Source organism: Carettochelys insculpta, chromosome 18 (assembly GCF_033958435.1).
Source record: "Carettochelys insculpta isolate YL-2023 chromosome 18, ASM3395843v1, whole genome shotgun sequence".
In the NCBI taxonomy this organism is placed as follows: Eukaryota; Metazoa; Chordata; order Testudines; family Carettochelyidae; genus Carettochelys; species Carettochelys insculpta.
The window spans coordinates 26,948,202-26,975,445 of record NC_134154.1 but is presented as its reverse complement, the minus strand read 5'-3'; the positions used below and the strand labels follow the sequence as shown (position 1 = coordinate 26,975,445).

The 27,244-nt window shown below is 53.0% G+C and overlaps 2 protein-coding genes and 1 long non-coding RNA gene across 3 annotated transcripts in view; 1 reads left to right on the top strand and 2 right to left on the bottom strand.

The window, feature by feature from the left end:
- LOC142022529 (uncharacterized) overlaps positions 1-111 on the bottom strand; it is a 32,724-nt gene extending 32,613 nt beyond the window's left edge. The window contains exon 1 of the long non-coding RNA XR_012647982.1: positions 21-111. This is a non-coding gene — a long non-coding RNA (uncharacterized LOC142022529). The remainder of the gene's footprint in view (positions 1-20) is intronic.
- On the top strand, positions 107-8,187 carry MYL2 (myosin light chain 2). The gene is made up of 7 exons (XM_075012472.1): positions 107-165; positions 1,314-1,403; positions 3,184-3,259; positions 4,565-4,669; positions 6,109-6,184; positions 6,296-6,344; positions 7,834-8,187. Exons 1-7 carry the CDS (start codon positions 163-165, stop codon positions 7,930-7,932), a joined length of 498 nt encoding a protein of 165 aa, XP_074868573.1. The 5' UTR covers positions 107-162; the 3' UTR covers positions 7,933-8,187.
- A 3,388-nt stretch (positions 8,188-11,575) lies between these two features.
- CCDC63 (coiled-coil domain containing 63) lies at positions 11,576-27,132 on the bottom strand. The gene is made up of 10 exons (XM_075012830.1): positions 27,059-27,132; positions 26,146-26,335; positions 24,641-24,760; positions 23,937-24,118; positions 22,462-22,643; positions 19,730-19,950; positions 15,665-15,739; positions 14,350-14,542; positions 12,627-12,824; positions 11,576-11,718 (listed from the first exon to the last, which is right to left on the bottom strand). Exons 1-10 carry the CDS (start codon positions 27,115-27,117, stop codon positions 11,603-11,605), a joined length of 1,536 nt encoding a protein of 511 aa, XP_074868931.1. The 5' UTR covers positions 27,118-27,132; the 3' UTR covers positions 11,576-11,602.
- Between the last annotated feature and the right edge of the window lie 112 nt (positions 27,133-27,244).

Genomic DNA, 27,244 nt, shown 5'->3' with positions numbered 1-27,244 from the left:
CGAGGTGGCGGCTAACTTACCTCTTACAGCCAAAAGTGGGCATGTGTTTATTTTTAAACAGCACAGGGTGGTATTTATTGTTTCGGCGCAGAGCGGCCTGGGGGATTGTCTCTTGAATTCCTCTTGCAGGAACATCAGGGGCCGTGCAGAGCAGCTCCGGCGATGGTGAGTAACCAGAGTGGGCAGCTGTGGGAAGGACCGTAAGATGAGATTGTCTCCAGTAGGATTCTGTACTAGGAGCATCACTAGTGATCAGGGAGAGACAGACACTTTAGTGCCCTAATGGCACACACATGCCTTATAGATCCTGAAACAAACTAGGCAGCCTCTGAGTGTTTAATACGCTGGTGGCATACAAGATAACGGAAGGTTATTTTCTTGTAGGTTAACCGCTGCCCTTTCTTTGCAGCCAATGACCAAACAGAGCTTTCAAAATGGAACTGAGCACTTTGACGGGTGCAAGCGGAATTCTTTCTCCTTATCCATGCACCTTCTGGGAAGGACATCCCCATCCCTTGAGCTGGCACATTTAAATCTTTTATTTATTGTTTGTATTCTTGTCCCATCTAGCAGCACCAGACATGGAGACCCTTCATGGGTCCTGCTATGGAGCAGTAATTTTTTATTTGACTGGGAAAGATCACAGAAGATCACATGCGTGGACCTGGGGTAGAAATGCTCAGAAGTTCTTGAGAAGTTAGAAAAGTTTACCTGTTTGTTATAACGTTTTCTGTTTCAGCCACAAGAAGTGGAAGCAGCTAAATTCTGGGTGTGGTCTGCTTTGATGGATGCAAGGGCAGATTTTAGACCATTTTATTGTGTAGCCATTGTCGTAACATCACTCTTACCAGAAAGAGCAAAACCGTGATAAAGCTCATAGTAGTGACAGCCATTGCACGGCATCGCAGAAACATACTTAATCTTTTTCACTCCCAGGGGTGAAGAATGCATATAGTTACAAGGACAGGTTGGGTTTTGTTTTGTTTTCTTTCCTCTGTTAATTTGAACCATGGCAGACATCATGCTGTGGTGTGGCTATATAGTTTTTCTGTTGTTTCCCTGCTAATCAAATGCATCAGGAGCCCAAGTAACTGAGCTCTGCCTTCTGAGAAGAAATAATAATTTGCATCCGCAGAGAACAGTATGTATGTTACCCCACACTTCTGACTGAGAGACAGATGATCGTGTCAGGAATTCATATGCACCAGCAGGCAGCAGCCTGTAGCTATTAGGAATAAATTCAGGATAGTTTAAGTGTATTCCACACTGAAACATACAGTGAGTGGGTGCTAACATGCTTCAATTCCCCCAAGGCACCCAAGAAAGCTAAGAAGAGAGCAGAGGGAGCTAATTCCAATGTCTTCTCAATGTTTGAACAAGCACAGATCCAGGAATTCAAAGAGGTAAGTGGCCTTTGTTCCAATGACCATGAAGGGTAAGAGCAAACTGCCCCTCCCACCCCCCCATGTGGTGGCATCGTCAAAGTTTTCCTCGAGGCTTTCAGGTTTGGGGCAGTTGGATTTGGAATATGAGACGTAGACACTCATTTAAAAGCAACATCTTTACTAACAAAATTTATTTCAACTCCTTGGTCAAATATGGAGTCTCTCTGAACTTTATGGGCACTGCGCCCCAGCAGAAGAGTGAGTGACAAGACACTCAGACAATGGCATACAACACAACAGCACTGTACAAACCGAGCACATTCTCATTGGCTGAGCTGTGACCATGAGGCAGGACATTAGCATGAAGAGCTATTTAACCCTTTCACAGTCACCTGGTTACACATTTTCAGGTCTTGAAAGTCACCCACTGAGCGTCTTTGGGCACGGTGATACCTTAGGGCCTTCTCTAGCCAAGCGCATCCATGTTCCACTGAGTAAGATAGCTGAGGACAAGACAGCGGCCAAGACAGACCTGCCTGCTGCAAACCATTGGAGGCAGCTGGGGCGGGAGTTGGGAGATCCCATGCAAATGAACATCCCGCCCCCCCATGCTCCAAAACTCCTCCTGGGCGATTCCTCCCCACACGCAAACACACTCACTGAGGTTGCCAATAGCCTAACCCTCGGCTGCAGGCAGAGGGGTCAGACAGCTCTAGAGGCTTCTATTCAGCTGGAGAACAGACTTATAGATTCATAGGACCCTAGGGCTGGGAGAGACCTCAGGAGGCCATCAGATCCAGGTCCCTGTCCAAAGCAGGACCAACCCCAATGACATCATCCCAGCCAGGGCTTTGTCAAGCCAGGACTTAAAAACCTCTAGGGATGGAGATTCCACCACCTCTCTAGGTTACACATTCTAGTGCTTCACCACCACCCTCCTGGTGAAAGAGTTTTTCCTAATATCCCACCTGCACCTCCCGCTCGGTAACTTCAGACCATTGCTCCTTGTTCTGCCGTCCGTCACTACCGAGAACAGCCTCTCTCCGTCCTCTTTAGAGCCCCCCTGCAGGAAGCTGAAGGCTGCTCTCAAATCGCCCCTCGGTCTTCTCTTCTGCAGACTAAATAAGCCCAAATCGCTCAGAATAGCTGCCACGGAGGACACGACGACTGCCCCCGACACAGACACGTGACCCCAGCAGAAGGAGTTCTCCTTCCTCTAGCGATACCTTAACAACGGTCTCCCACCCAAAGGGCCACGTTCCCTGGCTGACCTTTGGAAGAGGGAGCGTTGCTCTCCTCTGGCCGTCAGGCAGAGAGGCCCACCCCCTGCCGGAATTCTCAGTGCATCTTCTCCTGTCATGCTCGTGAGCAGAGCTGCCAGCTGGGCTCCCAGGACATTAGCAGCTGATCACATACAGTGTGTAGGTTGGGTGGTGACACCTGCTCTGGTCCACTGAGTCACCCAGTCAGCATCACGCACCCCTCCCAATGGGGATCACACAGCAGCACCCCCCCTCCCCCCCCCGGCACTGCCAGGAGCCTGAGACAGGCTGTCATACGGCTAAACAAGGACGCTTTGGGCCCGATCCTGGGCACCCTCCCCTCCCCTGCCACTGCGAGAGGCTGCTGCAAGTTGTGAACAAGCACAGTGGAAGACGTAGCTTGTGCCCCTTGGCACGGCTCACTTCCTGGCTGCAACATACAGGACATCACAGAGCAATGTTCCAGCCTGGGCGGGGTGGGACGGGGAGTTGCTGGGTTCCCTTCTGGCTTACTCCCGTTTTACTCCCCTTTCCAGGCATTCACCATCATGGATCAGAACCGGGACGGCTTCATCGACAAGGCAGATCTGCGAGACACGTTTGCCGCCGTCGGTAAGCCTGCCGCTGAGAAAAAGGCTCTGGTCATGCCAGGCGAATTATTAGCTGCTTCCCATGTCATTCAATCACCGGTTAATGGGATCACCCCTTTCCTCTGCTCAGAACCAAGGGGCCTGTAGTCATTTCTATTACAAAGAGCAGAAGGTTTTAGCTCTTAACATTTTTGATCAGGGCGGGAGGGGGTCATTTCTTTAGGCTGATGTTAAAAAATTGAGGACCTGGCTAGAGAAAATGCTAATTAAATGAATTAGGACTCACAGATCTGTCCCATCCATAGGAAGAACTGGGACGGCTGCCCCAGACCCCTTGCTTTTGGGGCAGGGTGGCTGCTCCAGCCGTCATATGGATGGGAGGAGGGAGGCTTACCTGGGGGACCGGAGCAGGAGCAGCGGGGGCGGGGGGGGTCACTCCTCACCGCCTGGGGAGAAGTGGGGCCCAGCAGGCTGGGAGGGTGCAGCCAAGCACAGCAGACTACCAAGTGTGTGGTGGGGCTGATGGGAGGTGACCCCGTCTGCTGTCACCGCTCACCACTACCACTGCGACCTACCCCAGGTAATCCGTTCCCCCCCCAAGCAGGTCCAGGAGGGAGTAAGGGGGGAGGGTGGGGTCAGAGCAGGGTGGGGGTCAGGGCCTGCAGTGCAGGGCAGTTGCCCCAGGCCTCACCCACATTTGAGGCACCGGTGGGGGAGACAGGGGGGTTGCTCCAGGCCCCATCTCCCCCTCAGGATAGCCCTTTCAGTCCAGTTGTGCCAGCCTTATTCCTGAGGAGCAGCACCTTGCTCTACGAGTAGTCTTGCCGGATTACGGGATTTATGGGAATTGTGGACATCCTTGCAGAAGCAATGGCTTGGTTATCCCCTCCCAAACCAGGCGGGACTGCACTGAAAATCCAAGAGGATCAGGCCCTGTCTTTGCCCATCTCTGAAGGACAATACCCAGATGTTTGGTTCTGTTTGTTTCACTGACATGGGAACTAATTCAGCGGGTATCACAGTACGGTCCTGTGAGGTTCCCTAGACTCACAAAAGTCAGAGCTGGAAAAGAGACTTCGGATCATCCCTACCTCCGCCAGCACCAGATTCTTGCCAATGATACGTATTCTAAGGCTCTGCCGGGTCCTGTTCCCTTTCTCTCAGAGGCTAGAGTGTATCACACCCCTGGGGAAACAGTCGCAATGATAAAACACGCGCCTTTCCTCTGTTTTGTAACTCATCCATAGGCTCCTTTGTGGATAAAATGGGCTTGTGGGCTTTGAAAGCTGCATAACGTTTCATCCATGTCTCCGGGGGTCTGTCTTAGGTCGTTTGAATGTCAAGAATGAAGAAATCGATGATATGATAAAGGAGGCTCCTGGACCAATTAACTTTACCGTATTCCTGAGCATGTTTGGGGAGAAGCTCAAGGGTGAGATGACGAAAGGGGAAGAAATGGGTTGGTGGCTGCTGCGCTGGCTGTGGATGGGCTGTGCCAGTGACTACCCTGTGTGACCTGGGCAAGTCACTTGATCTCTCTGTGCTGCAGTTGCCTAGCCATAAAAGAGGGATGGATAATAGCCCTGCCCGAGGGGGTGCTAAGATGTTGTGGTTTGAGACCCTAAAAGTGAAGGTGCTGGGAAGGGGGCAAAGTATATTAAAGCCACTTTCTGCCCAGGTACTTGACCCTGCACTTGGCACTTAAAGGGTCTCTGGCCCAGGACCGAGGACTCAGATCCCCTCAGAAAAGTACAAAACATCCCAGTGTCTTTGCCTGGGGTTCCCCCCGGCACCACAGTAGGGCAGGAAATGGCAGGCAGCATGACGGGGTGTTGCCAGTCACAGGATCATCCCCGGGCAATCCCCACCACCGCACATGTTGGGCGCATGCACACAGCAATCGCCCGTCTTCGCCTTCAGCCCTCCCCTCCCATACTGCCGTGCTGCCATTGGCCTTCGGGCGGACGCAGGGGTCTGTGGATAGGACACTGGACTGTCACTCAGAAGACCCGGGCACTACTCTCGCTTCTGCCCCTCGCCTGTTGGGTGACCCTGGGTGCGTTGCGCCGCTGCTCCGTGCCTCAGTTTTCCTCTCTGTAAAATGGAGCTAGGGCTGCTCACCTCTTTGTGAAGCGCTCTCTGCCGCCTGCCCGCCCCACTCAGCTGGGTCCGGTGCTGCAGCCCCCAGCTGAGCTGAGGTGAAGGAGCGCAGTTATTTGCTGCCCTAGGTCCAGCAGCTTTACAGGACAGAGGGAGGTTCTGGGTGGTGCTGAATCCCTCCTCCCAGTGGCCATATCCCCTCAGCCATTGTGCAACCTGAGCCATGGGACACTGGGCAGACCTCCCTCAGGGTTCATAGCCCCTTGGGCCTCTGCGACTGGCTGGCTATAAATACGCTGGGTAGATTAACGACATAGTGGCAGAACGAATGTGCATCTGCTCCTCTCCCTGGCACGGAGCATGCACTGGATGGCCAGACCGAAGGGGTGTAGGGAGATGGCGGCTGCTGCTGAGCAGGGCGGTGGCAGGAGATGACGCTGGTCTGCAAACCCCTCCCTGTAGGTGTAATGCCAACAGACCTGGCTTGGAGGCAGGTGGGATTGAACCTGGGGGTCTATAGCCATGATACCGCATCAGCTAAAAGCCAACTACCCCGTAGCTAAGGCTGTAGAGCAAGTGGCGCCCTCCTGCTCGACGGCCTCAGGGTTACACAGGGAATGAGCGTGCTCAGCCACACAGCCGCTTCCCCCCCGGGACATCACAGGCTCTGCGATGCCCTCCCCGAAGGGCCTGGGCCTTTCCCGCACGGCCCGCTGCAGGGACAAGCCCTGCTCTGCCCCAGCCGCCCTTCTGTGTGCTTCCCTGCTGCAGGTGCTGATCCGGAGGAGACCATCCTGAACGCATTCAAGGTGTTTGACCCCGAGGGCAAGGGCCTGAAATCGGATTAGTAAGTGCCGAGCGGCGAGCGGGGTGTGGAAAGGGGGGTAGCGGGAGGGGGGCAGGTCGACTCTCCTCACCGTCCCTCCCGTGTTCTCCCAACATGCGCTCTTCTTTGCAGCATCAAGGAAATGCTGATGACGCAGGGCGAGAGATTCTCCCAGGAAGAGGTGCGTGTAGAGCTCCTTTTCTCCTCTGTCCTCACACAGGGGCCGCCCCGCGGTAATGCCTAGCGCTGGCCTGGTTAGCGTGCCCGCGTGGACAGCAGGCTGCGGCTGTGACGGGTCAGCTGGCCCTTGCACGGCCGAGCACAGGGCCATTCCGCAGGTTGCCCGCTGTGACTCGGTTTCCCACACTCAGTCTGCCTTTTGTGGCGGGTGATGTAGGGCTTTGAGCAGAGGGACAAAGCAAACGTCCTCTCTCATGGGGGAAACAGCAGGGTTCAGCCGAGAGTCCTTCCCCTGCCCTGAACTGAACAGTCCCTCAGCTCTTCCACACCTCGCTGGGACGAGAGGGGAGTCTATGCCTGGCCTCTAGGCTGGGACCCTAAGTCATGGCCTGCAGCCTGTTGAGTTCTTGCCACTTCCCGCAGAAGCTCTGTCCAAAAAGTCCTTTACAGACCAACGTTGACCTCCCCCCGGGCTCCCTTTTCCCCTCTCTTTTCACCACAGCCCTCCAGCTCCCCTGCTCCAGGGTTTTCCTTGCCCCAGTGGGTCCCACTGACCACAGACAGTTCCTGAGCAGTCGGCTGTTGCACGAGGCAGGGGTGGGGACACCGAGCCCAAGTCAGAGCCATGACACGGTGTGTCTGTGGGTCCATCCCATCAGGCCATTGTGCAAAGCAACAATGAGTAAACAGAGCAAATCAGTAGATTACAACTGGGCCATTGCCCACAAGCTGGGCCACATGACATCCTGGGGCCCAAGAGCGCTGGAGTTTAGCAGCTACATTTCCCACCAGCTCCTATTTCCATAACGAGTCAAACCCCCTGCACATAAACACCTCCCCAAATGACGACTCGAGCCCAGCCCAGCTGTCGCCATCTCTGCGATGGGCTGCACCAAACGCCTGGGGGCGCTATGGGCGTGCGACGGGCATCACAGGGCACCGCACCTCACGGTCTAGGAGCAGACTCACAAGCACCTCTGGCGGAGCTGGCGGGGGCTGCATGCAGGATTAGTGAAGCAGGGGTCCTACCGTTGGGGGAGCACTCGTGAGTTTCCTTTGGCTCCCTTATCTCCACTGCTAGGTTACTAGCTGCTCAGGGTAGCAACCTGAGGGCCCTCAGTGCTGGGGCACCTTACAGATTAACAAACTCATTAGCTGCCTTGGGTAAGACCCACTTCTCCAGCCTGCTCCAGTGGCCTGAGGCAGCAGGTCTTACCCCCAGAAGCTCCTGACCTAATACATTTGTTAGTCTTTAAGGTGCCCCAGAACTGCTTGTTGCTTGAGAAGCTGCCGACTAACACGGCCGCCCTCTTGAAACGTTAGGGGAGGCAGCCGCAAACGGCTGGAGCGTCTCTGGGCCCTCACCGGGCTTCCACCACAGCCAATGGCAGGACGTCCAAAACGCTCTCTGCCCCTCGTCCCGCCCCGCTGGCGTGAATGCACAACCCTTCCGTTTAACCCCTTCCCTTCCGGCCCTCTTTGCATTGCAGATCAACCAGATGTTTGCAGCTTTCCCCCCCGACATCACCGGGAACTTAGACTACAAAAACCTCGTCCACATCATCACGCACGGCGAAGAGAAGGATTAAGAGCCGAGCTTGCGTTAATTCCTGGGGCACAGAAATGGGGTGGTACCTTGTGCCGCTGGCCTTGCCCCGTGGTTTTAGTGTTGGTCCTCACCTGCTGCTTGCACCGGCTGGCTCTGGCCTGGCTGTTTTCCGTGTGCTCCTTTGCACTTGGTCCCATTCTTGTCTGTTTTTCTACGCCGGAGAACTCTGCCTGTAACTGGGGAAAGGCACACCGGAAATGTGTCCGAATTAAACTCTACATTTTGCAGGAGGAAATCCAGCTGCCTCCGTCAATGTGGGCAGGGCCTGTAAGGCTAGTGTGGAGAGGGTGCAGACTTGCAGTGCTCCAAGAAAGGGTGGGGGGGTGTGCGTTACAGATGAAAAAAGAGAGAGAGCTTCTCGAACTGTGGGGTGAATCACTTCAGACTCAGTGAACCAGATCAAGAGCAGGGCACCACCGAAAACCCCCTGCGCCTGAATTTATGATGACAAAACTTGGATACAGGCAGAGGTGGGGAAAGTACCCAAAGAGTTACTTGAGTAAAAGTGCAGCTGCTTTCACGGCTGGATACTTGAGTACAAGAAAGATGCGATGCGTGTGTTTGTGCATGTATGTACTTTTACTCAAGTGGTTTTTCCAGGACACTGGTGACTTTACTTAAGTACCCCCCCCACAGGTCCCCACAGCTGTACTTTTACTCAAGTAACTTCTTGGGTACATTTTCCAGCTCTGGGTACAGGGGAGGTGGAGGGGGGGCACTTGTCTGGGGTGGGTTATGCAGCTCACGTGGTGCTGCCCTCTGGTGATAACTGTTCTCAGTTTGCAACCATCAAACAGCAGACACCCAGCAGGGAGGAAAAGGGATCATTCTGCATGGCCCGCTCTCAGTCTGCCATTAACCTACTAGTGCAGGGCCCATCGCTGGTATTAAACGTCTCTTCCTGGGCAGCCTGCGTAGACCACTCAAGTGTCCCCGTCAGTCTCTGGGATGGGCCTCTTGCACAGGCCGGGTGCGTAAAAGACAAAATAACTATGGGCTCAGTGGTGCTTCGGAGGGCAGTACAAGGCTCCCCGGCCCCCTTTCCCAATAGCTACCTGATGACAGCTGTAACCACAAGGCTGCCGCCACCCAAGCCGACGGCTATTTGATCCTCTGTCCTTCTGCAACCCATGCCCTCCCCTCTGCCTAGCCCGCCCTTTCAAACCCCTGCAGCATGCTCCTGCCATTCATACCCCTCTGGAGCCCATGCCAGCTTCTACAAAGCACCCAACGCTGCCGTCCCCTGTGCATACGACGCCCTCTCCAGCCGGAGCAAGAAATCTTTCCAAGCTACGGCCACCTTTCCGGATCCCCCAGGGCGCCCTCTCAGAATCTCCTCTGTCCTCAGCCCAGAGATGGTGAGAGTGAGGCTCAAAAGAATCTAAGCGCCTTAGGAGCACAAGTCGCTGTCCCAGCGACATCCTAGCGTACACTGTGCTCCTCACTTAGGCGCTTTCTGATTTGGGCCGTCTTTCTGCCCAGTGCCAGGCACCCCGGGGGAGTCTGATCTCGTTTGCTCCCCAGTGAATCTGGAAGCATTCCTGTAACATCCATGGATTTACACTGCAGCCATATCAGCTCAGGATTTGGCTAAAAAAAAAACCTTATCCCACCTGTCTTTGGAGTTCGGCTGGGACCTTGCCAGACCTTGGCGGAAACATGAGGGCCATTTACTATAGTTTGCTTGATCCTGCCTGCTGGCTTCACTACTCCAGGGGGAGGCAAACCTGGATTACCACATGCTTGCCATTTGAGCTGACTCTGGCTGGAAGGTACTGCAGGATGGGACATCTCTGGACACTAAGCAGTCAACATCTGTTTCAGACTAGAAGATCCAATGGTAGCTAGCAGTCAGGCCGCTCAGGACAGCAGCCAGTTCCTTCCATTTTTGAACTTTTCTATAGTAATAACAACACCATTGACTTCTTATGAAGCACCTTGCATGAGTAGATCTCACAGAGCTTGACAAACGAGGCCACTATCCAAGTTATCTCCGCTTTAAAGGTGGAGAAACTGAGGCACCAAGCCACGGAGGTGATGGTCGCCCAGCAGACCTGTGGCAGAGCTTGGATTTGAGGCCAGCTGTCCACAGTCCCACTCAAATGGTTGATCCACAGAGCTTCTCCTGCTTGCTAGAGCCCCTCTATTTCTAGTGCTCTGGGATTCTTGCCAGTGTTTGCTTACAGACAGTATTCGTTAGTTGAAAAAAAACCAACCCCCAGAGATGTTAAAATTATGGACCAGATCCTCAACTGAAGCTGATCAGCTCCAGGGCCGCTGATGGGGTAGGCAAAGGGGACAGTGGCCCCCAGGCCCAGTGATTTAAATGGGCTTGGGGCTCTGGGATGCTGCTACTGCCTTTAACTGGCCGCTAGCGGCCCATGTGGCACGGGCTGGGCAGCGAGAGATGGCTGCCCCTAACCCTGCCCCTTCTGCCTGAGGTTCTGCCCCTTCTAAAGACCCCGAGCTGAGCTCCCTCCATAGTGCCCAGGGCCCAGTGAAGCCTGTCGTCAGGCCTGATCAGCTCTGCTCAGTCCAATGGCGCTCTACTGATTTAGATCAACCGAGGAAGCGGCCCCGTGTACTAAGACTAAGAGATGAGATACAGTCACGCTCCAAGAGAAGATTCAGCTCAGGTCTGAAACACCTGGAACTGCAGCATCCACTTGCTCCTCCAGCCTCTTATTGTGTGGGGACTGTGAACGGTGGCTTGCCAGCTCTGTGTGGGCGCTGAGGAGCCCCTGGCCATTGGCAAAGCCAGAGGAGATGGGAGACGTGAGGCCATACCTCCCGGTGGCCACAAAATGCCTAGGCACTTAGGGCACCAACTTTTTGCGACACGGAGGAGGTTAGTCCCAGTGCCACAGCAAATGAGTTATTGCTAGGCAGCAACTGCCCTGCTTTCCACCCCAGAAGTGGCTGCATTTCATTATATGCATACAATTTGTAGAGCTTTGTTTAGAATCTTGGGGCTGGAAGGGACCTCAGGAGGTCATTGAGTCCAGCCCCCTGCCCAGAGCAGGATTAACCCCAACAAAATCATCCCAGCCAGGGCTTTGTCAAGCTGGGACTTAAAAGCCTCTAGGGACTGAGATTCCACCACTTCTCTCAGTAACACATTCCAGTGCTTCCCCGCCCTCCTGGTGAAACAGTTTTTTTCCCCTAATATCCAACCTAGACCCACTTCCCCTCCACGTAACTTGAGACCATTGCTCCTTGTTCTGCCATCCATCTCTACTGAGAACAGCCTCTCTCCATCCTCTTTAGAGCCCCCCCTTCAGGACGTTGAAGGCTGCTATCAAATCACCCCTCCCTCTACGAAGTGAATAGGCTCAAACCCCTCAGCCCCTCCTCATGCATCATGTGCTCCGCCACCCTTACCATTTTGGTTGGCCTCTGCTGGACAAAGTAGTGGATATGCCAGTGATCGAACCCAGGGCCTCATAGACACTAGACTCTACAGCTGAGCTATGCCCCCCTTGGGAGCCTGCCACGTGGCAAAGGCTGGTATAAATACAAGACAGTACTAGAATTCCTCAGACAAATTTAGCTCTGTTTAAATTCAACACAAAATCAGATTTCAATTTACAGAGAACGAAGACCCTACTATTAATACTCAGCAGTCGAGGAACTCTGGTGATTTTCCCATTCTAAAAGGTTGTCCCTCTCCTCTTGTCTTTGTCCAGGGAGCTCCTACTGGACTTGTCCTTCTCCAGGTTCCCAGCAACCAGGTTGCGCAAACTCCCATGGTCCAACGGCCAATCAACTGTTTGAAAAGCAGTTGGGATTAGGGTTAAAAGTCTCTCCAGAGCCTCGGCGAACATGTCACTGCACTGGCTGCAACCCCCGGCTGCCTGAAAACTGTACCGGAAGGCTGCTGATATCTCAGTAAGGATAAGCAAAGCCAGGGGCCCGGGGAGTTTTACCCACGCACGTCAGTGTTAAATGTGACCCCTGCGCTGCTGTTGCGGTTCGTTTCCACGGCCATCTGAGTAGAACTTTTCTAAGTTCCTGGGCTGTCGGAAGCTTGCCCGCCCCCTAATAAAACGGTGAACCAAAGCCTGGGTAGGCACAGGGCACATGCAGGAACTGCCAGCACTAGGCAGCTCCCACAGAAGCTACAGGCTCAGTAGTGTGACTCCTTTCCTGCTTTGGGGGCATCAGCCACCTTTGCTTCCATGCATTTTGGAGGATATAAAGAGCCTATTTTGCCCCTGATTTAATGGTTCCCCAGTCACTATGAACCCTGGGAAGCAGAGAACAGCTGTAATGCAGAGCCATCCACCCATCCCAGGCGCTGGGCACAGAGCCCTTCTGCTTATCAGGGTAGCCTCCTCCACAGGCGATAGTGCCAGAGCATCTTCTCCATCTGTTTTCAGGCTTCTTTATGCCAGGGCAATGTAAAAAGGCCTTGGCATAGTCAGGCACCAGGTCCCGTGATGTCTTTTAGAGCAGTTTCCCAAGGGAAGAGGTGAGAGCCCCGCAGGCTGGGGATAGGACGACCCAAGATGGGACCAAGCCAAGTGATTTGGGGGGAGGGTTAAAACCCCAGGAGCCTTTTCCACCTCTGTCTGCGGTGACCCCTTCATTCCCCTGCAGCCTCTGTACTTCCACCCCAGCCGGGCCTCCGTCAGTCTGTTCCCTTGTGATGGGAGAGGAGACAGGAGTACTCACAGCTCTCTACATTCTCGGCTACGCGCTCTGTGGTAGGAGACACGGGGGCGAGTCTCCCTACATCCAGACTTCGCACGAGTCCTGTGCCACCCAAAAACGGGTTCAGCAAAGGGGCCGCATCCTGCTCCCCTTCCACCTCCTTGTAGCGCAGAAAGGACTCAAGCAGCAGGAGGTCATTGGTCTTCCTTTCGATGACGCCTGCAGGGGACAAGCAGAACCTGATGGCACCCTGGATTAGAGCAGGCAACTTTCTCATCACACACAACTGCACGCCCCTTCCCCAGCACCCAGCCCCTGTCCCAAGGTCCTGCTCCCCCCTTGTTCCCCCCCACCCTCACTCACTTCACTAGGCTGAGGCTGGGGGCAGGGGTCCAGCTGGGGGTGCAGGATCTGAGGGGTCTGGGTGAAAGAGGGGGGCCCAGCTGGCAGTGCCGACCAGAGCTGCCACAGCTCCTTGTCAGCCTGGTGGTACCCCAGATCCAGGCACAAGCAAGTGCCTGTTCTGAGCCCTGCTGGGTGGAAGGGGTCTGGGTTCTAGTTCAAACTCTTAGGTGACATAGGTTACCACTGCTTAGGGGAGACCTGGCCCGGTGAGGCCATGTACAGAACAGACTCGATCCAGCGAGCCCCCCTCCTGCCTGAGACAGGAACAGAACTCAGGAATCTTGCTGTCCTCGCACACACACACACCCGCTCTAACTAGTAGGCAACGCTTCTTCCCAGAGCCAAGAACGGAATCCAGGCTCCCTAGACCCACTCCAACCACTGGATTGCTACACAACATAGACCAGACCCACTTTTTCCCCTAGAGTCAAGAGCAAAACTCAGGAGTCCTGATCCCCAGACCCTGCTCCAAGCCTTAGACTCCACGTCCCCCTCTACAGCCAGGAAGAGAGCTCAGGAGCCCCGAAAGGCCCCTGTTGTAACCCCTAGATCAGGGTGCGCAACAATTTTTGCAGAGGGGCTTCAGGTCACAAGCCAGCTTTGGGCATCCCCTCCATAATGGGCGGGGCCTCAGGCAGAAGGGGCGGGGCTACAGAGAGACAGAGTGTGTGAACGTGAAACAAAGGCTGTGTGTGTGAGACACAGACTTGGTGACCCAGACTGTGTGTGTAGGTGCCAGTGACTGTGTGCGGCACAGAATGGGTGTGCGTGACAGTGACACACAGCGCGTGTGTGTGCTGGCTGCTGCTGGATACATTTCTGAGAGACGCCGCCCGCTGTCTCTCGAAGGGAAATCGGTCCTGCTTAGTTGTCTTTGTCCTCTATACGCTGAGTGAGTCACTGATCGTCCAGGCTTCAGACTGGTGCAACTCTGCTGTGTGTCTCTCCCTCTCCCTGATCCCTGCTGTGCAGCGACAGGGTACAGGAACCTGGGAGCACCCCGACTTCAGCACCCACCTCTCCCCTTCACAGCTGAGCAAAGAATCCCGGGAGCAGCTGGGCTGCAGATGGAGTAAGGTACGGGAGGGGCAGCCGAACGCAGGCTGCAGGCTGTAAATACGCACACTCTGCTCATCAGCTGGGTGGGCCGGGCAGAAATGCTTGGTGGGCCCAATCCTGCCCCCAGGGTTAATTTCATGCATTCCTATCTTAGAGCCTTACTCACACCTGTTACACATGTGGGAGTGACTCATTTCTATCCATGAGATTTTCCGGAAATAGTAGGGGAGAGGGAGAAGGTTTAGTAACATTCGCGCAAAGGAAACAACTAACCACTCACTAAAATACTGCATCAGGTTCAGATCCGTGATCTCCCCACTCTCCCCCAGCTGCTCCAATATCTTGGTGTCATCGCAATGTATTTGTTTAAACAGGAAGGCCATGGCGGATTTCAGCTGGTCCAGAACCTTGCTGGTCTCTTTACACGTGTGCTCATAGAGGTTGGCCTCTTCGGTGGTCTTCTTCAGCTTGTCCTACCAGCAGAAAGCAAAGCCGTTCCAGAGCAGGCAACAGGGTTTGTATGGTGTACAAAAGCAGGGCCCAAAACGAAGCATTTCTTCTGGGCCCCCCGCTCCCCAAAACCGTGCCCCACGTGAGCGCCCCAAACTCTTGTCTGCAGCTCAGTCCCAATTTGAGTTTTGCGTTGGAGGGTCCAAGAAGCATCTCTCCACGTGGGGAGGGAGAGCGCAGAAGACGCTGAGCACAAACCAGTGTGGAAAACTATTGCATTGATCTCACCCCTGCAATAATTCTCCTGCCGCCTGGGCTTCCTTCCCTGGCAGCCCTTTGAAGATGGTGGAATGGCAGGAGAAGAAGGGGCCTCAGGGGGTCTTTTAGTCCAGCCCCCTGCTTTTCAGTACACAGGCCGTCACCACCAAGTGCCCCCTGGAAGATCCTGGGGCAGGAGATGCTCAGCACTCAGGCTAACAGCATCCCTCTTCCCGCTAGCCATCTCAATGAGCTGGGAGGACTTGGGGCTTCAGAGAAGATGGCTAGGACGGGCCACCTGCAGGGAAGAGTGAGCCAAAGGCACTGTGGCTTACCCAGACAGGGCCTGGGGTAATGGGCAAGATTCCACGCCAAGCCCCTCCGGCGTGGGGGGCACTCAGGGTTGGCATGCAGTTCCCCATCACGAGGCGAGGGCTGCGCTCCAAGCCCGTGCGGAGTGGGGTGTCAGACGGGGCTGAGGGAAAGGGCTGACAAAAGCCAAAGCCCTCGGCTGGGGTCAGCCCGTCTCTGCCCCCTTGGCGTACACTGGTATCTGAGCTGATCGGAGGGGAGGGAAGGGACACCCATTGCGGCTGAGGAGGGTCTAGCACTTGGAAAACCTGAATAGCGGGTCTGCGGCCCTGCACACGACAGAGCTCTGAGACCAGAGGCTTTGGCGGGGTCTGGAGGGGCAGAGCAGGGTCAATGGAGGGCTTTGGTCATTCTCTCCCCTCAGAGACTGCAGAGTCAGCAAGGGAGTCATCCCTGGGCCAGGCCTGGCCAGGCAGATGCCTCCCTGGGGCCCTGAATCTGTCCCACACACTATGCAACGTCCAGCCGAGGGGAGAGTCTCTGGCTAGCAGGGCTCCCCCCAGAGAGCGCCTTACCTCCATCTCCTTCAGGCTGGCATTGCTGCTGTCGTCGGCAGCCTTCTGCTGGGATTTCAAGTGAAGAATTTCGCTCTGCGCACAACACAAGCACGTGATTAGGGTTGCCGCACTCTGCTGAGCAGCCCCCGCCCTGGGACTTTGGGCATCGTGTTGTCATTGCGATGACAGCGTCTGTGTTACCTCCTCAGCAGGGCTGGGCCTCATCGGGTCTGCTTGAGGCGCTCCTCTACCCTACTGCCGAGGGGCTTGCATGGGAACACCCCAGACTAGAGTACGGCTCCTAGTCTTCTTCCACCTTCTGTTAAAATAGTCCCTTCCAAAAGCAAGCAGGGTTGTCTCATGGCAGCGGCAGGTCCTAGCGTTCCAACCCACCGGGAGAGAGCCAGAGCCAATGGGAGAAGAGTGCTGCTCATCACAGCTAGCACCGCTATTCTGAGCTCCTTACACGGCAGCTTGGACAGTGGCGGCCAGGTCCCCCTCAGCTGGTGCAAACCCGGGGCCCTATACCGCGTTATCCTGGCTTTGGTGAAGGACCTGGAGCTCAAGGGACTGGTAATCAATCATTCTCTGCGGCCAGGCGTACTTTAGGCCTTCAACTCGATCGGAAATACGCAGTTCCAGCTATGGCAATTGCATAGCTGGAGTCGACTTACCCGGCCGTCCTCACGGAGGGAGAGTTTCTCCCGTCGACCTCCCTTACGCCTCGCGAGATGGAGGAGGACAGGGGCTGACTGCCAACCCCAGATAGTTCGTTTTTGTGCGTCCCCACTAGGCGCACACAAAACAGAACCCCAGAAGATGGGCCCTGCTTGGCTCAATCTCCCAGCGAGAGCAGATGAACCCTGGAAGGCGTCTATCCCCTTAGGGACCAAACTACTGGGGCTCGACCATCGTTTTGTGCTGTTTCGGCACAGCCCCTAGCACATTTGGACAGCACCGGACACACCTCCTAGGCATTACACTGATACAACAATAGAACAATGGCACCCCCTGGCCCCCAGTGCTACCCCCCTCGCGGAAATGCCAGAGCGCTCCTTTGATATGCTGCCAACGGAGCCCCTCTCGGTCGGTATCTGTTGGATTCAGTTGCAGGACCCCTAGTCCTAGCATCCGGTGGGAGTAGCACACGAGTGCCTCCACTCCAAAAACACAAGGGCCAGCTGAGGAACAAACTGGGGAATAAACTCACAAGCAGCCTCAGGGGGCTGCCCCACTCCAAGAGCTGAAACAAGCGTTACAAAGTCAGCACAATGCAGGTGCGTTAGTCGCGAGCAGCTGCCTGGATGGGGGACTGGTGCAACCACCTGATGCGAGTGCGCTGTACCTGGGAAGCACAGAGACTCGCTGCATGGCACATAAAATATGAAAGAAAGTGAGAGGAGCACAGCAGAGTCTGAGTATCTAATGGTCAGTTTTGTTGTGGGTTCTGGCTTTGGCTGCATTAATCAGCTGCTGTTTAGAACACATTTCTGAGCAGTCAAATCCCATCACTGGGATAGAATTGCTCCCTAGTTAGACATCGAGGAAGGAAACATTTTTGTTTAATAGCCAAGATATTTCTTTCCCACCATGGGGCTTCCCTCACCTCTCTGCTCCCAGGGACAAGAAAGAGGGCTGACAAAGTGTTTTCTTCTTTAGTGCCACCAAACCAGGGGGAGGAAAATCCCTTCACCCTGCAGGCCAATTATCTATCACGGGGAGGTAAAAGTGGCCACAGGCACTTCTGTCTCCAGGTCACTGCCTCACATCTGGGTGAGCAGTAACCGAAAGGGTTAAAAGCTGATGAGAGTTTGGGGACCTCAGTCCAAACCCGGGGGGAGCAAGTGTCCACACCACAGAATTCCCCGCTGTGGGGGTTTCTACAGAGCACAGAGGGAGTAACTGGGCAGTGAGGACAGACCACCCTTCTCCCATGTAGGGGTGGTCCCATGTAGGATCTGTGCCATTGACAGAGTGGCTGCACCACCTGTGCCTTACCCTATTCACGAGGGGAACAACTCTTCTTTGCCATCATCCTAACACAGGGGTCAGCAACCTGCGGCTCCGGAACATCAGGTGGCTCTTTAAGGAGCCACTTGCGGCTCCGAGTGCTGACACTGCTTAAATAACACCTGCCGTTAAAACTGAATTTAGTTTTATTTAAGCAGCAGCAGCCTCCAGAGCCACTAATGGAGACAGTGGCGGCCGGGAGCCCTGGAAGAGGAAGCTGGCAGGGCCGGGAGCTACCCACACGCTGTACGCAGGGGGACTCCAAGGCTGCAGGAGAGCTGGTGCAAGGGGTGGCCGAGCCTGCCCTGCCAGAGCCACGCTGAGAAGGAGGCGGTGGGCAGAGCAGCCGGGGAAATCAGCAGCTGTGGAGGAGCAGGGACAGCGCATGGAGCTCCTCATCTCAGTCATGTAAATCCTGGGGATGAGGGGGCAGAAGGGGTTAAGCCTGGGGATGTGGGGGCAGGCTTGCAGGGACTGGGAAAGCTTGGAGATAGGAGTGTATTTGGGGACTGAGGCAGGCAAAGCCTGGAGATGGGGGTCACAACCTCCTAGCTGGTTGTGCGCGTTGTCCTTAAAACAGGGGCGACAAGAAGTCAGGTTTGACGTTAGCTATTAAGGACTGTCTCGCGTTCCCGCGCATCGCGGCTCTTGACGGATCCATTTTGTAACCAGATTTTTTAAAAAGGCTCCTCTCGCGATTTCGGTTGCAGACCCCTGTGACCTAACACCTCCCCAAGGCACATTTGAGTTCCCTCTCCTGCAGGGAAAGGAAGCAGAAGAGAGCGGTTGCATGACTACGGAGAGGAATTCTGCTGGGTCCGAACACAGACCTCTCCCTACAGCCCCACTCTCTGGGGGCGCAAAAGGGGAGCCAGGAGCACCCTGCCCTGAAAAGCCTCAGCACCAGGGCCTGGGAGAATCATTCTTCTGCTCAAAGACAGACCATCCCTCTCTGCTGCACAGAAGTCAGTGTGGCTGAAGGACAGGGTGTTTGGCCCTCTATTCTCAGCCAGGCAGCTCCACTAACAGGAAACACCACCGCCACCGGGGAGAACCTGAATAGCGGAGTGCTAAGGCCTGTCCCTGAGTCTCCGGAAGGAACCCTGCCAGCTATGTGTAGCATGGGGCTCCGTTTGCTCCAGGAAACAATCCTTCGTAGCAAAGCAAAGCCTTCTCCACAACACATCCTCCCCTCACCGGGCCTAACCATTCGATGGGATCCAGCTCCAAGCCTGTGGTGGGCTGTGAGAGGACCACAGGGATTCCCCCACAGCTTATGTTGCTTTCATTTAACCAGAAGGTGTGGAGCCCACAACAGCAGCAATGGACAAAAGTTAAAGCATATGAGTTAGTACATTGTCCCACGGCTGCAAGGAGGCCATGGAATTGGCCCGTCAAACAAGCCAGAACTTATACAACAGGCGAAGGAAGAGCTGGGGATCCCGTCCCTACCAGCAAGAGCGTGGCACTGACTCAGTATGAGTTTGACAAAAAAGTCCTGGCAGGTGAGAAGCCAGGATGCTGGGCAGGACAGAAATAGCTTTCCACTCACAGAGCTAGAAATACTGCTCCCTCCCACCTAAGCATCCAGCCTGGGACCAAACCCTGAAGTCCTCCGTCGGTCTGCTCTCCCACAACACTTAATGGGATTCTTGCCCAGACACGACCTAGGATGAGCTTCCAGGCTTGATCCCAACCAGCAGAGTTTTTTGCACCACCTAGTGTCACTTTTCTGTCCACATTTCCAGTGATGGCCACTAAAAATAACATTGGATCAGGTTCAGTCAGCATCTGCATCCACACAGCTACTCAAAGTCCCTCTTTTGCAATATCTCCTCTGGATTCTAGGTGGCAGCAATGAGATGATGATTCCAGCTTCAAAACTAGAGTTCTTTTGGTTGTTTTTATTATTTTTTTGCACACCCCCTTTCTGTTCTCAAAGTCACACGCCTGCGGTGGGATCAGCTGCTGAGGCCCTAGCGTGGGTGGCCACAGCTGCAAGATCGGAAAGAATTAAAAAAACTCAGGCTGAAAGAGAAACACTTGGCACGAGTTGTGCAGAAAAGGACTAACCTGAATGTCCTGCGTCTTCTTCTGCAGCCTCTCCATTTCGTTGTTCAGCTCAGTGACGTAGCTGAAGTAGGCAAAGTTCTTCTCCTCTTTCTGGATGAAATCTGCCACCAGCTGGTCAATGTCCTCAGTCTCACTCAGCTTCAGCAGGCGCATGTAAGCCACCTCGTAGCTCTCAAAACTTTCCCCTTTGCCCTTCCTGGCCCGCTTCCTGGCCTTCTGGGCTGGAAGAGACCCAGGGCAACACTGCAACTGCTGGAGCAGCAAATGACCCAAGTGTCTTGTTGTTTCATCCAGGCTCATCAGGGGCAAACTCAAAAGAATTCACGTGAAAACACTGGGGATTAAATTGATGGCCCAAGGGGGGAGGCAGCATGCAAACTCAAGAAGGCCAACAAAACTGACTTCAGGGCTGGAGAACAGGATATTCCCGAGAGCCCAAGAGAGCTGATTTATAGAGACGAGGGGAGCCTCAACACACAGCAGTTGAGAGCTGCAATGCCCACTCAAGTGGATGCTGCTCCAGGTAGCAAGTTAGCAATGCAGCTGGGTACTCACGTGAGCCCCCACAAGGCGAACCCAACATCCTGGCTATGTATGTGGCACAAACAGCCAGCCAGCTGTGTTTAGGCACTATCTGAAGTGCATTGATGTGTACACATCTATGCAACCTGGGCTACGTCTACACGTGCACCCAACTTCGAAATAGCTTATTTCGATGTTGCGACATCGAAATAGGCTATTTCGATGAATAACGTCTACACGTCCTCCAGGGCTGGCAACGTCGATGTTCAACTTCGACGTTGCTCAGCCCAACATCGAAATAGGCACAGCGAGGGAACGTCTACACGCCAAAGTAGCACACATCGAAATAAGGGAGCCAGGCACAGCTGCAGACAGGGTCACGGGGCGGACTCAACAGCAAGTCGCTCCCTTAAAGGGCCCCTCCCAGACACACTTTCATTAAACAGTGCAAGATACACAGAGCCAACAACTAGTTGCAGACCCTGTATATGCAGCACGGACCCCCAGCTGCAGCAGCAGCAGCCAGAAGCCCTGGGCTAAGGGCTGCTGCCCACGGTGACCACAGAGCCCCGCAAGGGCTGGAGAGAGAGTATCTCTCAACCCCCCAGCTGATGGCCGCCATGGAGGACCCCGCTATTTCGATGTTGCGGGACGCGGATCGTCTACACGTCCCTACTTCGATGTTGAACGTCGAAGTAGGGCGCTATTCCCATCCCCTCATGGGGTTAGCGACTTCGACGTCTCACCGCCTAACGTCGATTTCAACTTCGAAATAGCGCCCAACACGTGTAGACGTGACGGGCGCTATTTCGAAGTTACTGCCGCTACTTCGAAGTAGCGTGCACGTGTAGACGCAGCTCTGGAGTTACATTTCCCAGCTGCTGTGTGGACACAGACTAAGAAGACGCAGGGTGGAGCACATGGCCCATAGAGGCCTGCAAAGGAACAGTGTAAGTGGAGGTTGGGAATTTCTCCCAGAGGATGGCAGGAGAAATCACCTTAACTAAGGAAGAGGTGCTAGATTCATCCCCCAGTTCATCGATGCCACATCACTGAATTCAGCCAAGGTGCAACAATAAATGATCAGGCCCCTCGAGTGTACAGAGATACGAGACCCTCTTTCCCCACTCCAGCACCTCCCTCCCTCCCTCTGCTGCAAGGATAGAAATGTAGGCCTGAAACAGACCCATGACACCCTCTGCTCAGTTATACAGCTCCTGGTTTAAATCAGGAGTAACACCTGTGACAGTCAGGGTCACTCCTGGACCCCAGACCTCTGCTCGATCCACAGTCCTGCAGTATGGGGCCAGATGCCCTCACCCGGGTTCAGGCTTTGGTCCTCGAGCCCCAACAGCAGCAGGTTGGAGCCCCAGGTCTGACCAGGCTGTGACCGGTCCTGGCCAGCCTCCAGCTAAGCCCTGGGGTTTAGCAGGTGCAAGGAGCCCAAACACTCCCTGAAGAAGCTCCTCACCTCTTCTGCTGTCTCTGCTACTGTTGCTGTTCTGCTTGTCCACCCTAATCTCCTCACTGCTCTCCAACCTCCTCCACTGCTCTCTCCCCTTTCCCTACTGGGAGAAGGCCAGTCACAGCCTCAAGTGGGGACAGCTGGCCCTTAATTGATTTATAGCAGCCTCTTCCCTGCTGCTCCCACTCTGCTTGTGATGATACCTGGTTAGTTGGGGCTGTTTCTGCTTTTTTTTACCTCTGCCTCTGGCCTGACTGTGTCACACACCACAGGAGTCAATGAAGTTATTATTCTGGTGTGAGTGGAGAATCCAGACCATGGTGTCTCTGCATTGTGCGCCATATCTGAGCTTCCCTAACCCCAGCGGCATTTTTTTTCCCAGTGACTTCAGCACTAGCAGGATTTAATCCTTTGTTCACAGAACACGGAATGGCCTTTCACATCACCATTACCTTTAGGGACCATGACACCCAGTCTGTGGGAAAGGGCAGTCTCTGGTCCTCCATAAGCAGGGTGTTAACCTCAGCTCAATGTCCCCCAACCCCTCACACCAAGGGTCAGTGCTGGAGTTATCAGAGGACAGAACCTCTCTGGGTAGATCAGGTGAAGATGGACTCCAACTGAGAGTCTATAAACTTTCTCCTCGGAGGACAAGACCTGGCTGGCTGTGATGGGGGGAGTTTTATGCTGAATCACACCAGCTTCTGTATGGGATTTTTTTGTTATCCCAGACCCACCATGGTACCTTCTTCCATTCTGGACTGTTCCTCAAAGTCCGAGCGATCCACTAATTTGATGAGCATGAAGGCTTTCAGCTTGGTCTCGTGGTCGAAGACACGCTTCAGTTCCCTGGATTCCACATTGTACTGCGCGATGTCTTTGCAGCGCCTTTCCTTCATGGCGGAAATCCGGGCCATTGCCTCCACCCTAGACCGAGCCAGAAATCACACAATGTTCCCCGTGAAATAGTATTTCCCGTGTGACAATCCCCATATGTCCTTCCAGACACGGATTCAATAATTAACTAGCAGCTCAGTCAGATGGTGGATCCCGATCAGCACAACACATGAGGATGGGGTATGGAGTCTTTCCCCTCAAGGCCATTGTCTAGAATACGAGCCAGGATAGAAGTGACCAAGTGCTGTGCCAACTTGGTGGCTGCTTGGTGGTGCTTCGGAAATGACTCGGTCTGGTTCAGTTTCCATAGGACAGGAGCTCCCCACCCCATAAAACACAACTATGATTGGACCTCCCAGACCCTCCATTCTTAGCTAAGAGGCCAAGTGTTTGACTGGGCCATTGCTACTTGGTTCTGGTAGAGGCATGCTGGTCACGTGGGTTAAGAGCACCCTGCTCTGCCTGTCCTATGGAGGAGCACAGGAGCTCAGGTGCCAGGCCCAGCAATCAGGCATCATTCCTGGGCACTAGAAAACACACTTAGGTTTGTTCTACACTGGGCTGGTAAGTCGAATGCAGATGCGCAATTCTAGCTACGGCAATTGCGTACAGTAATTAATCTGCTGTAATTGACTTACCTGGCTGGTCTCACTCAGGAAGGTCAATGGGAGTTTTTCCCATGACCTCCCTATAGCGAGGAGTACAGGAGCTGACTGCCGAACACTGATAGAACAAACCAGCAGTCCTGTAGCACTTTAAAGACTAACAAAATAAGTTATTAGGTGATAGGGGATGAACTTTTGTGGCGATGAACTTCCACAGATCTGAGGTTTTTTTGTTGGTCTTTAAAGTGCTACAGGACTGCCGGTTTGTTTTGTTAGAAGACAGATGAACCCAGCTACCTTTTTGTTGTTATTCAACAAGCAGAACCCTCATAGGTTGATTTCGTGCATCTCCACCAGGCATGCAAAATTGACTCCCAGAAGATCTACCCCAAGTGGGTCAATCTTCCAGGTGAGGAAGATGTGGCTTCAGATCCACATTTTCACAACTGGATTTTTAACTCTGCTTCTGGTGTCCCGCTTTGGCCTGAATTTCATGGGTGCTGAGCACTCACAGCACCAGCTGAAGTCAATGGGAGCTGCCAGAGATCAACCCTTCCAAAAATCAAGTCCTAAGTTTTTAACATAGAGTACATGGTATTAGTGGGCACGTCTTAATAATCTGATCCTTGGTGGCTATTTATTAATGCCAAAAAGGGGCTTCCATGCCCTGGAGAACAATGCCAACCGTAGCGTTAAGAGCTTTTCCTCTCCCACTTACCGTTGTTCGTATGCTTGGGTAGACTGTTCAATGGCCGTGTCCATTGTTTTCTTCTGCTGCTCTAGTTTCTTATGAAGTTTTGAATAGAAGTTGTCAAAAATAGCTTTCTGAACCCGCAGGTTTTCAATCTCTTCTCTGAGTTTGGCGTTCGTGGTCAGGATGGTATCGAAATGGACAGTGACCTGGGAAGAGAGATTCTGAATGAAAAGCCGCTAAGGGAGGCAGAACAGGAGAGAGGGGCCCAAGTTCTTATGGTGCAAACAACATACAACAGGGTAGGACAAGCACAGCCCAAAGATGTGTCAGGTGGACCTTCTGGTCCTGCAGGAGAGGCTGCTTGGATCAGGATGGGGTTGGGGCCTGTCACAACAGAAGTCCGCTTACTCTAGATCAAAGATTGGCTCCATTCAGCTTCATTTTGCTGCACAAGAGATATAGCCTGTGGCATGCCCAAGAAATTACAAACATGTCTCTCGGATGGACAAGCTCGAAGGAGCCTGGGACATGCAATAAACAGAAAGAGCGATTGGATCAGGGAAGAGAGACAAATCCCTTTGCTTTGCTTGGGTGACCTACCAGTGCTTGAGTTTTTACATCGTCTTGATCCTAGAAAAACATCTTGCCAACACTCCACATAGCGGTAGCCGCTAGTCAAGGAGCCGCAGTGAGAAATGTACCACCAGCACTCTCGAACAATTGCTTACGTGGTTTAAGCGATTCTCCAGCATCTGAATCTGCTTTTGCAGCCATTTGCTATCGTTCGCTCGTTTCACTTTTGCTACAATCAGTTTTTGGTTTTTGATCTTTTTTTCCATCTCCACCACCTAAAAAAAAAAAAAAAAATCTATCTTTAGCTTCCGGATTTTTGTCAGTGTGCTTAGCCACTGTAATTATTGCCGCTGACCTGAACTATAGTAACCCAGGTCAGTAATGATCTGACACTTATAGAGCAGCTTTTATCCTCAATAATCCCTCTTTGCAGACACAGACATACAAACTACAAGTGGAAGTCACTTCATTTTTATGCCGCCACTGAGATACAGCTCCCTCCGGGGAAACGGCTGTTTAGGGCACAGAAACAAATATGCAACAGAATAGAACAGAAAGTACCGAATATTTTAGTATGTGAGCTCTTGTGCCACTTATGATCCGTGGACTCCTTCCCAAAGGTACGTATGATGAAATGTTTGGGGAACTGGGAGAAACTTCCAACACAGAGTGGATAGAAGAATAAAACAGTGGGAGGACTGCTAAAACGGACTCCTACGACCACGATGGGCAATGTTCCATATTGACTCACAGGGAAGATGACAACTGCTGACTCTTCCAAATCACTTCTGCAGCATTTGGGTGTCCCTTGGTCTCCTCTCCAAAGACAGGCCAGACCCAACTCTGCTTAGCCCATATAAGCGATGAGGTTATTTTTATTGTCTGCACTGGGTTATTTTTTTCAGTGTCAAGTCTCGGGGAACATGTATGAATTTAACCCCCCAAAAACATTTTTGTCTCTTTTCCACAAAAAACAATCAGGTGGGTGGGGTAGGGAATATTCTGTAGCAAATGCCACACTCTCCTTCTGCCACCCAGACCAGGCCCTCAGGGAATCATGCTGAATAGAAACTCAGGGACCAAAAGTCAGAGGGCAAACACCCACTGGCCGTAACGGGAACAGATTAGGTTCATAATGTCATCACGTCATGTGATCTTTGCTCAAGAGCTGACTATATCCCAGGACCTGAGCTGACATGTTGTATACACAAATGCTTCAACCACAAGATTCCCCTGCAAACAAACTGCAGCCAGGCCAGGCTTTTTCCCCAATACTTTAATTATTTAATTCAGAGCTTTGCTCCCTTTGGTTATGTCACACCATGCTATAGCCATTGCAGTGTTCGGACAAATTAGATCATAATCCTGTGGTTACCTTATCAGTGAGAGCAGAAAGCTTAAAATGTATAGACATTTTAGGGTCTGATCCCCAGAGGTTTACCTGAGTAGTCCATTTTTCTGCCAAAAGTCCCACTTACTTCACTGGCACTACTCAGGTAAGCCTTACTCAGGCGTGTACCGGGTAGCAAAAGGTGGATTGCTCTTTTAACAAGCTTTGAAGACCCCTGAAGCTACACAGCAACACAGCTACGAAGCAAAGGGAAACCGACCACAAGGTGTTTGCATTGTGTCTTTGCTGACGACTGTTGGGCTACTCTACCTTATCATCAAGTTCAGCTATCAGAGCTTTCGTTGCTCTGATCAGAGCATCATATTCCTCTCTCGTCTGTAAAAGAAATTTAAGCTCCGTACAATTTCTATTATCCAGCATCATATTTCTCTGAGACTTTGTAAGGCACAAGAGTAATGCAATCTCCTCGTGTTCCTGCTTCAGTGAAGATATTTCTTTTCTGGAGAAAAAAAAAAAGGAGGGATAAAAATAGTATCTGGTACTTAGCATCTTAAAAGCACTGTACCAACATGAACTATTTAATCCCTGCCATTTCAGCTTAAAGTTTTTAGGGAGGGAGAAATTAGGTTTAGACAAATTCTTTCAAAAATGTATAAAAGACATACCCCGACCAAAAAGATGAAGACCTTTCCCAAAAATGTCTACGCCTTACAGCCTAACCTGCTGTCCTCAGGCTTTTAAAAGGCCCAATGACTCCTAAGGGAGTTTTGCCTAAGGCAGGACCAGGACCTACATAAAGGGCCTTTAATTATTCTAAGCAATAGATCAATTCTGTGAAAGCAGGAAATTCAAAAGGTTACCAAGAGAATAGTATCATATAAAGAGCCTGATCCTATTTTTCTTGCGTATCTGGTGCTCCCACTGACTCTAGCAGACGAACCTGGGCAGGAGGATTGGGCTCAAAGCTTCCAAATGTGAGCTTTTCAGAGCTCCGGTATTGTGTAGTATGTAAAACACAAAGGGTCACGTTCCCAGCTGGTGCCCATTAGCACAGCTCTGTTGAAAGCCAGCACAGCTCCAGCATTTTATGCTAGCTCAGGATCTGGCTCAGAGCAGTTTTAATGTAACAGCTCTGGGCACAGGTGCAGAATCAGGCCCACCACCCAGATTTGAAGGTGCTGTTTCTTTTTCTGCCACAGCCTAGCAACGAAGCGGCCCTTACTCCTGATGGTACATTTGCTGTTGCACCTTCACGCTGAAAGTCTTCCGATTTTCTACCATGTTCCGAAACTGCTGCTGTAGCTTCTGGAGCTCAGTCTCCGCCATCCTCTCCTTCTCTTTCTCCGTGAACTCCGACGGGTCGCTGCCGGACTGCGACTCTTTCCAGCTCTGGGGAAATGGCACGTTT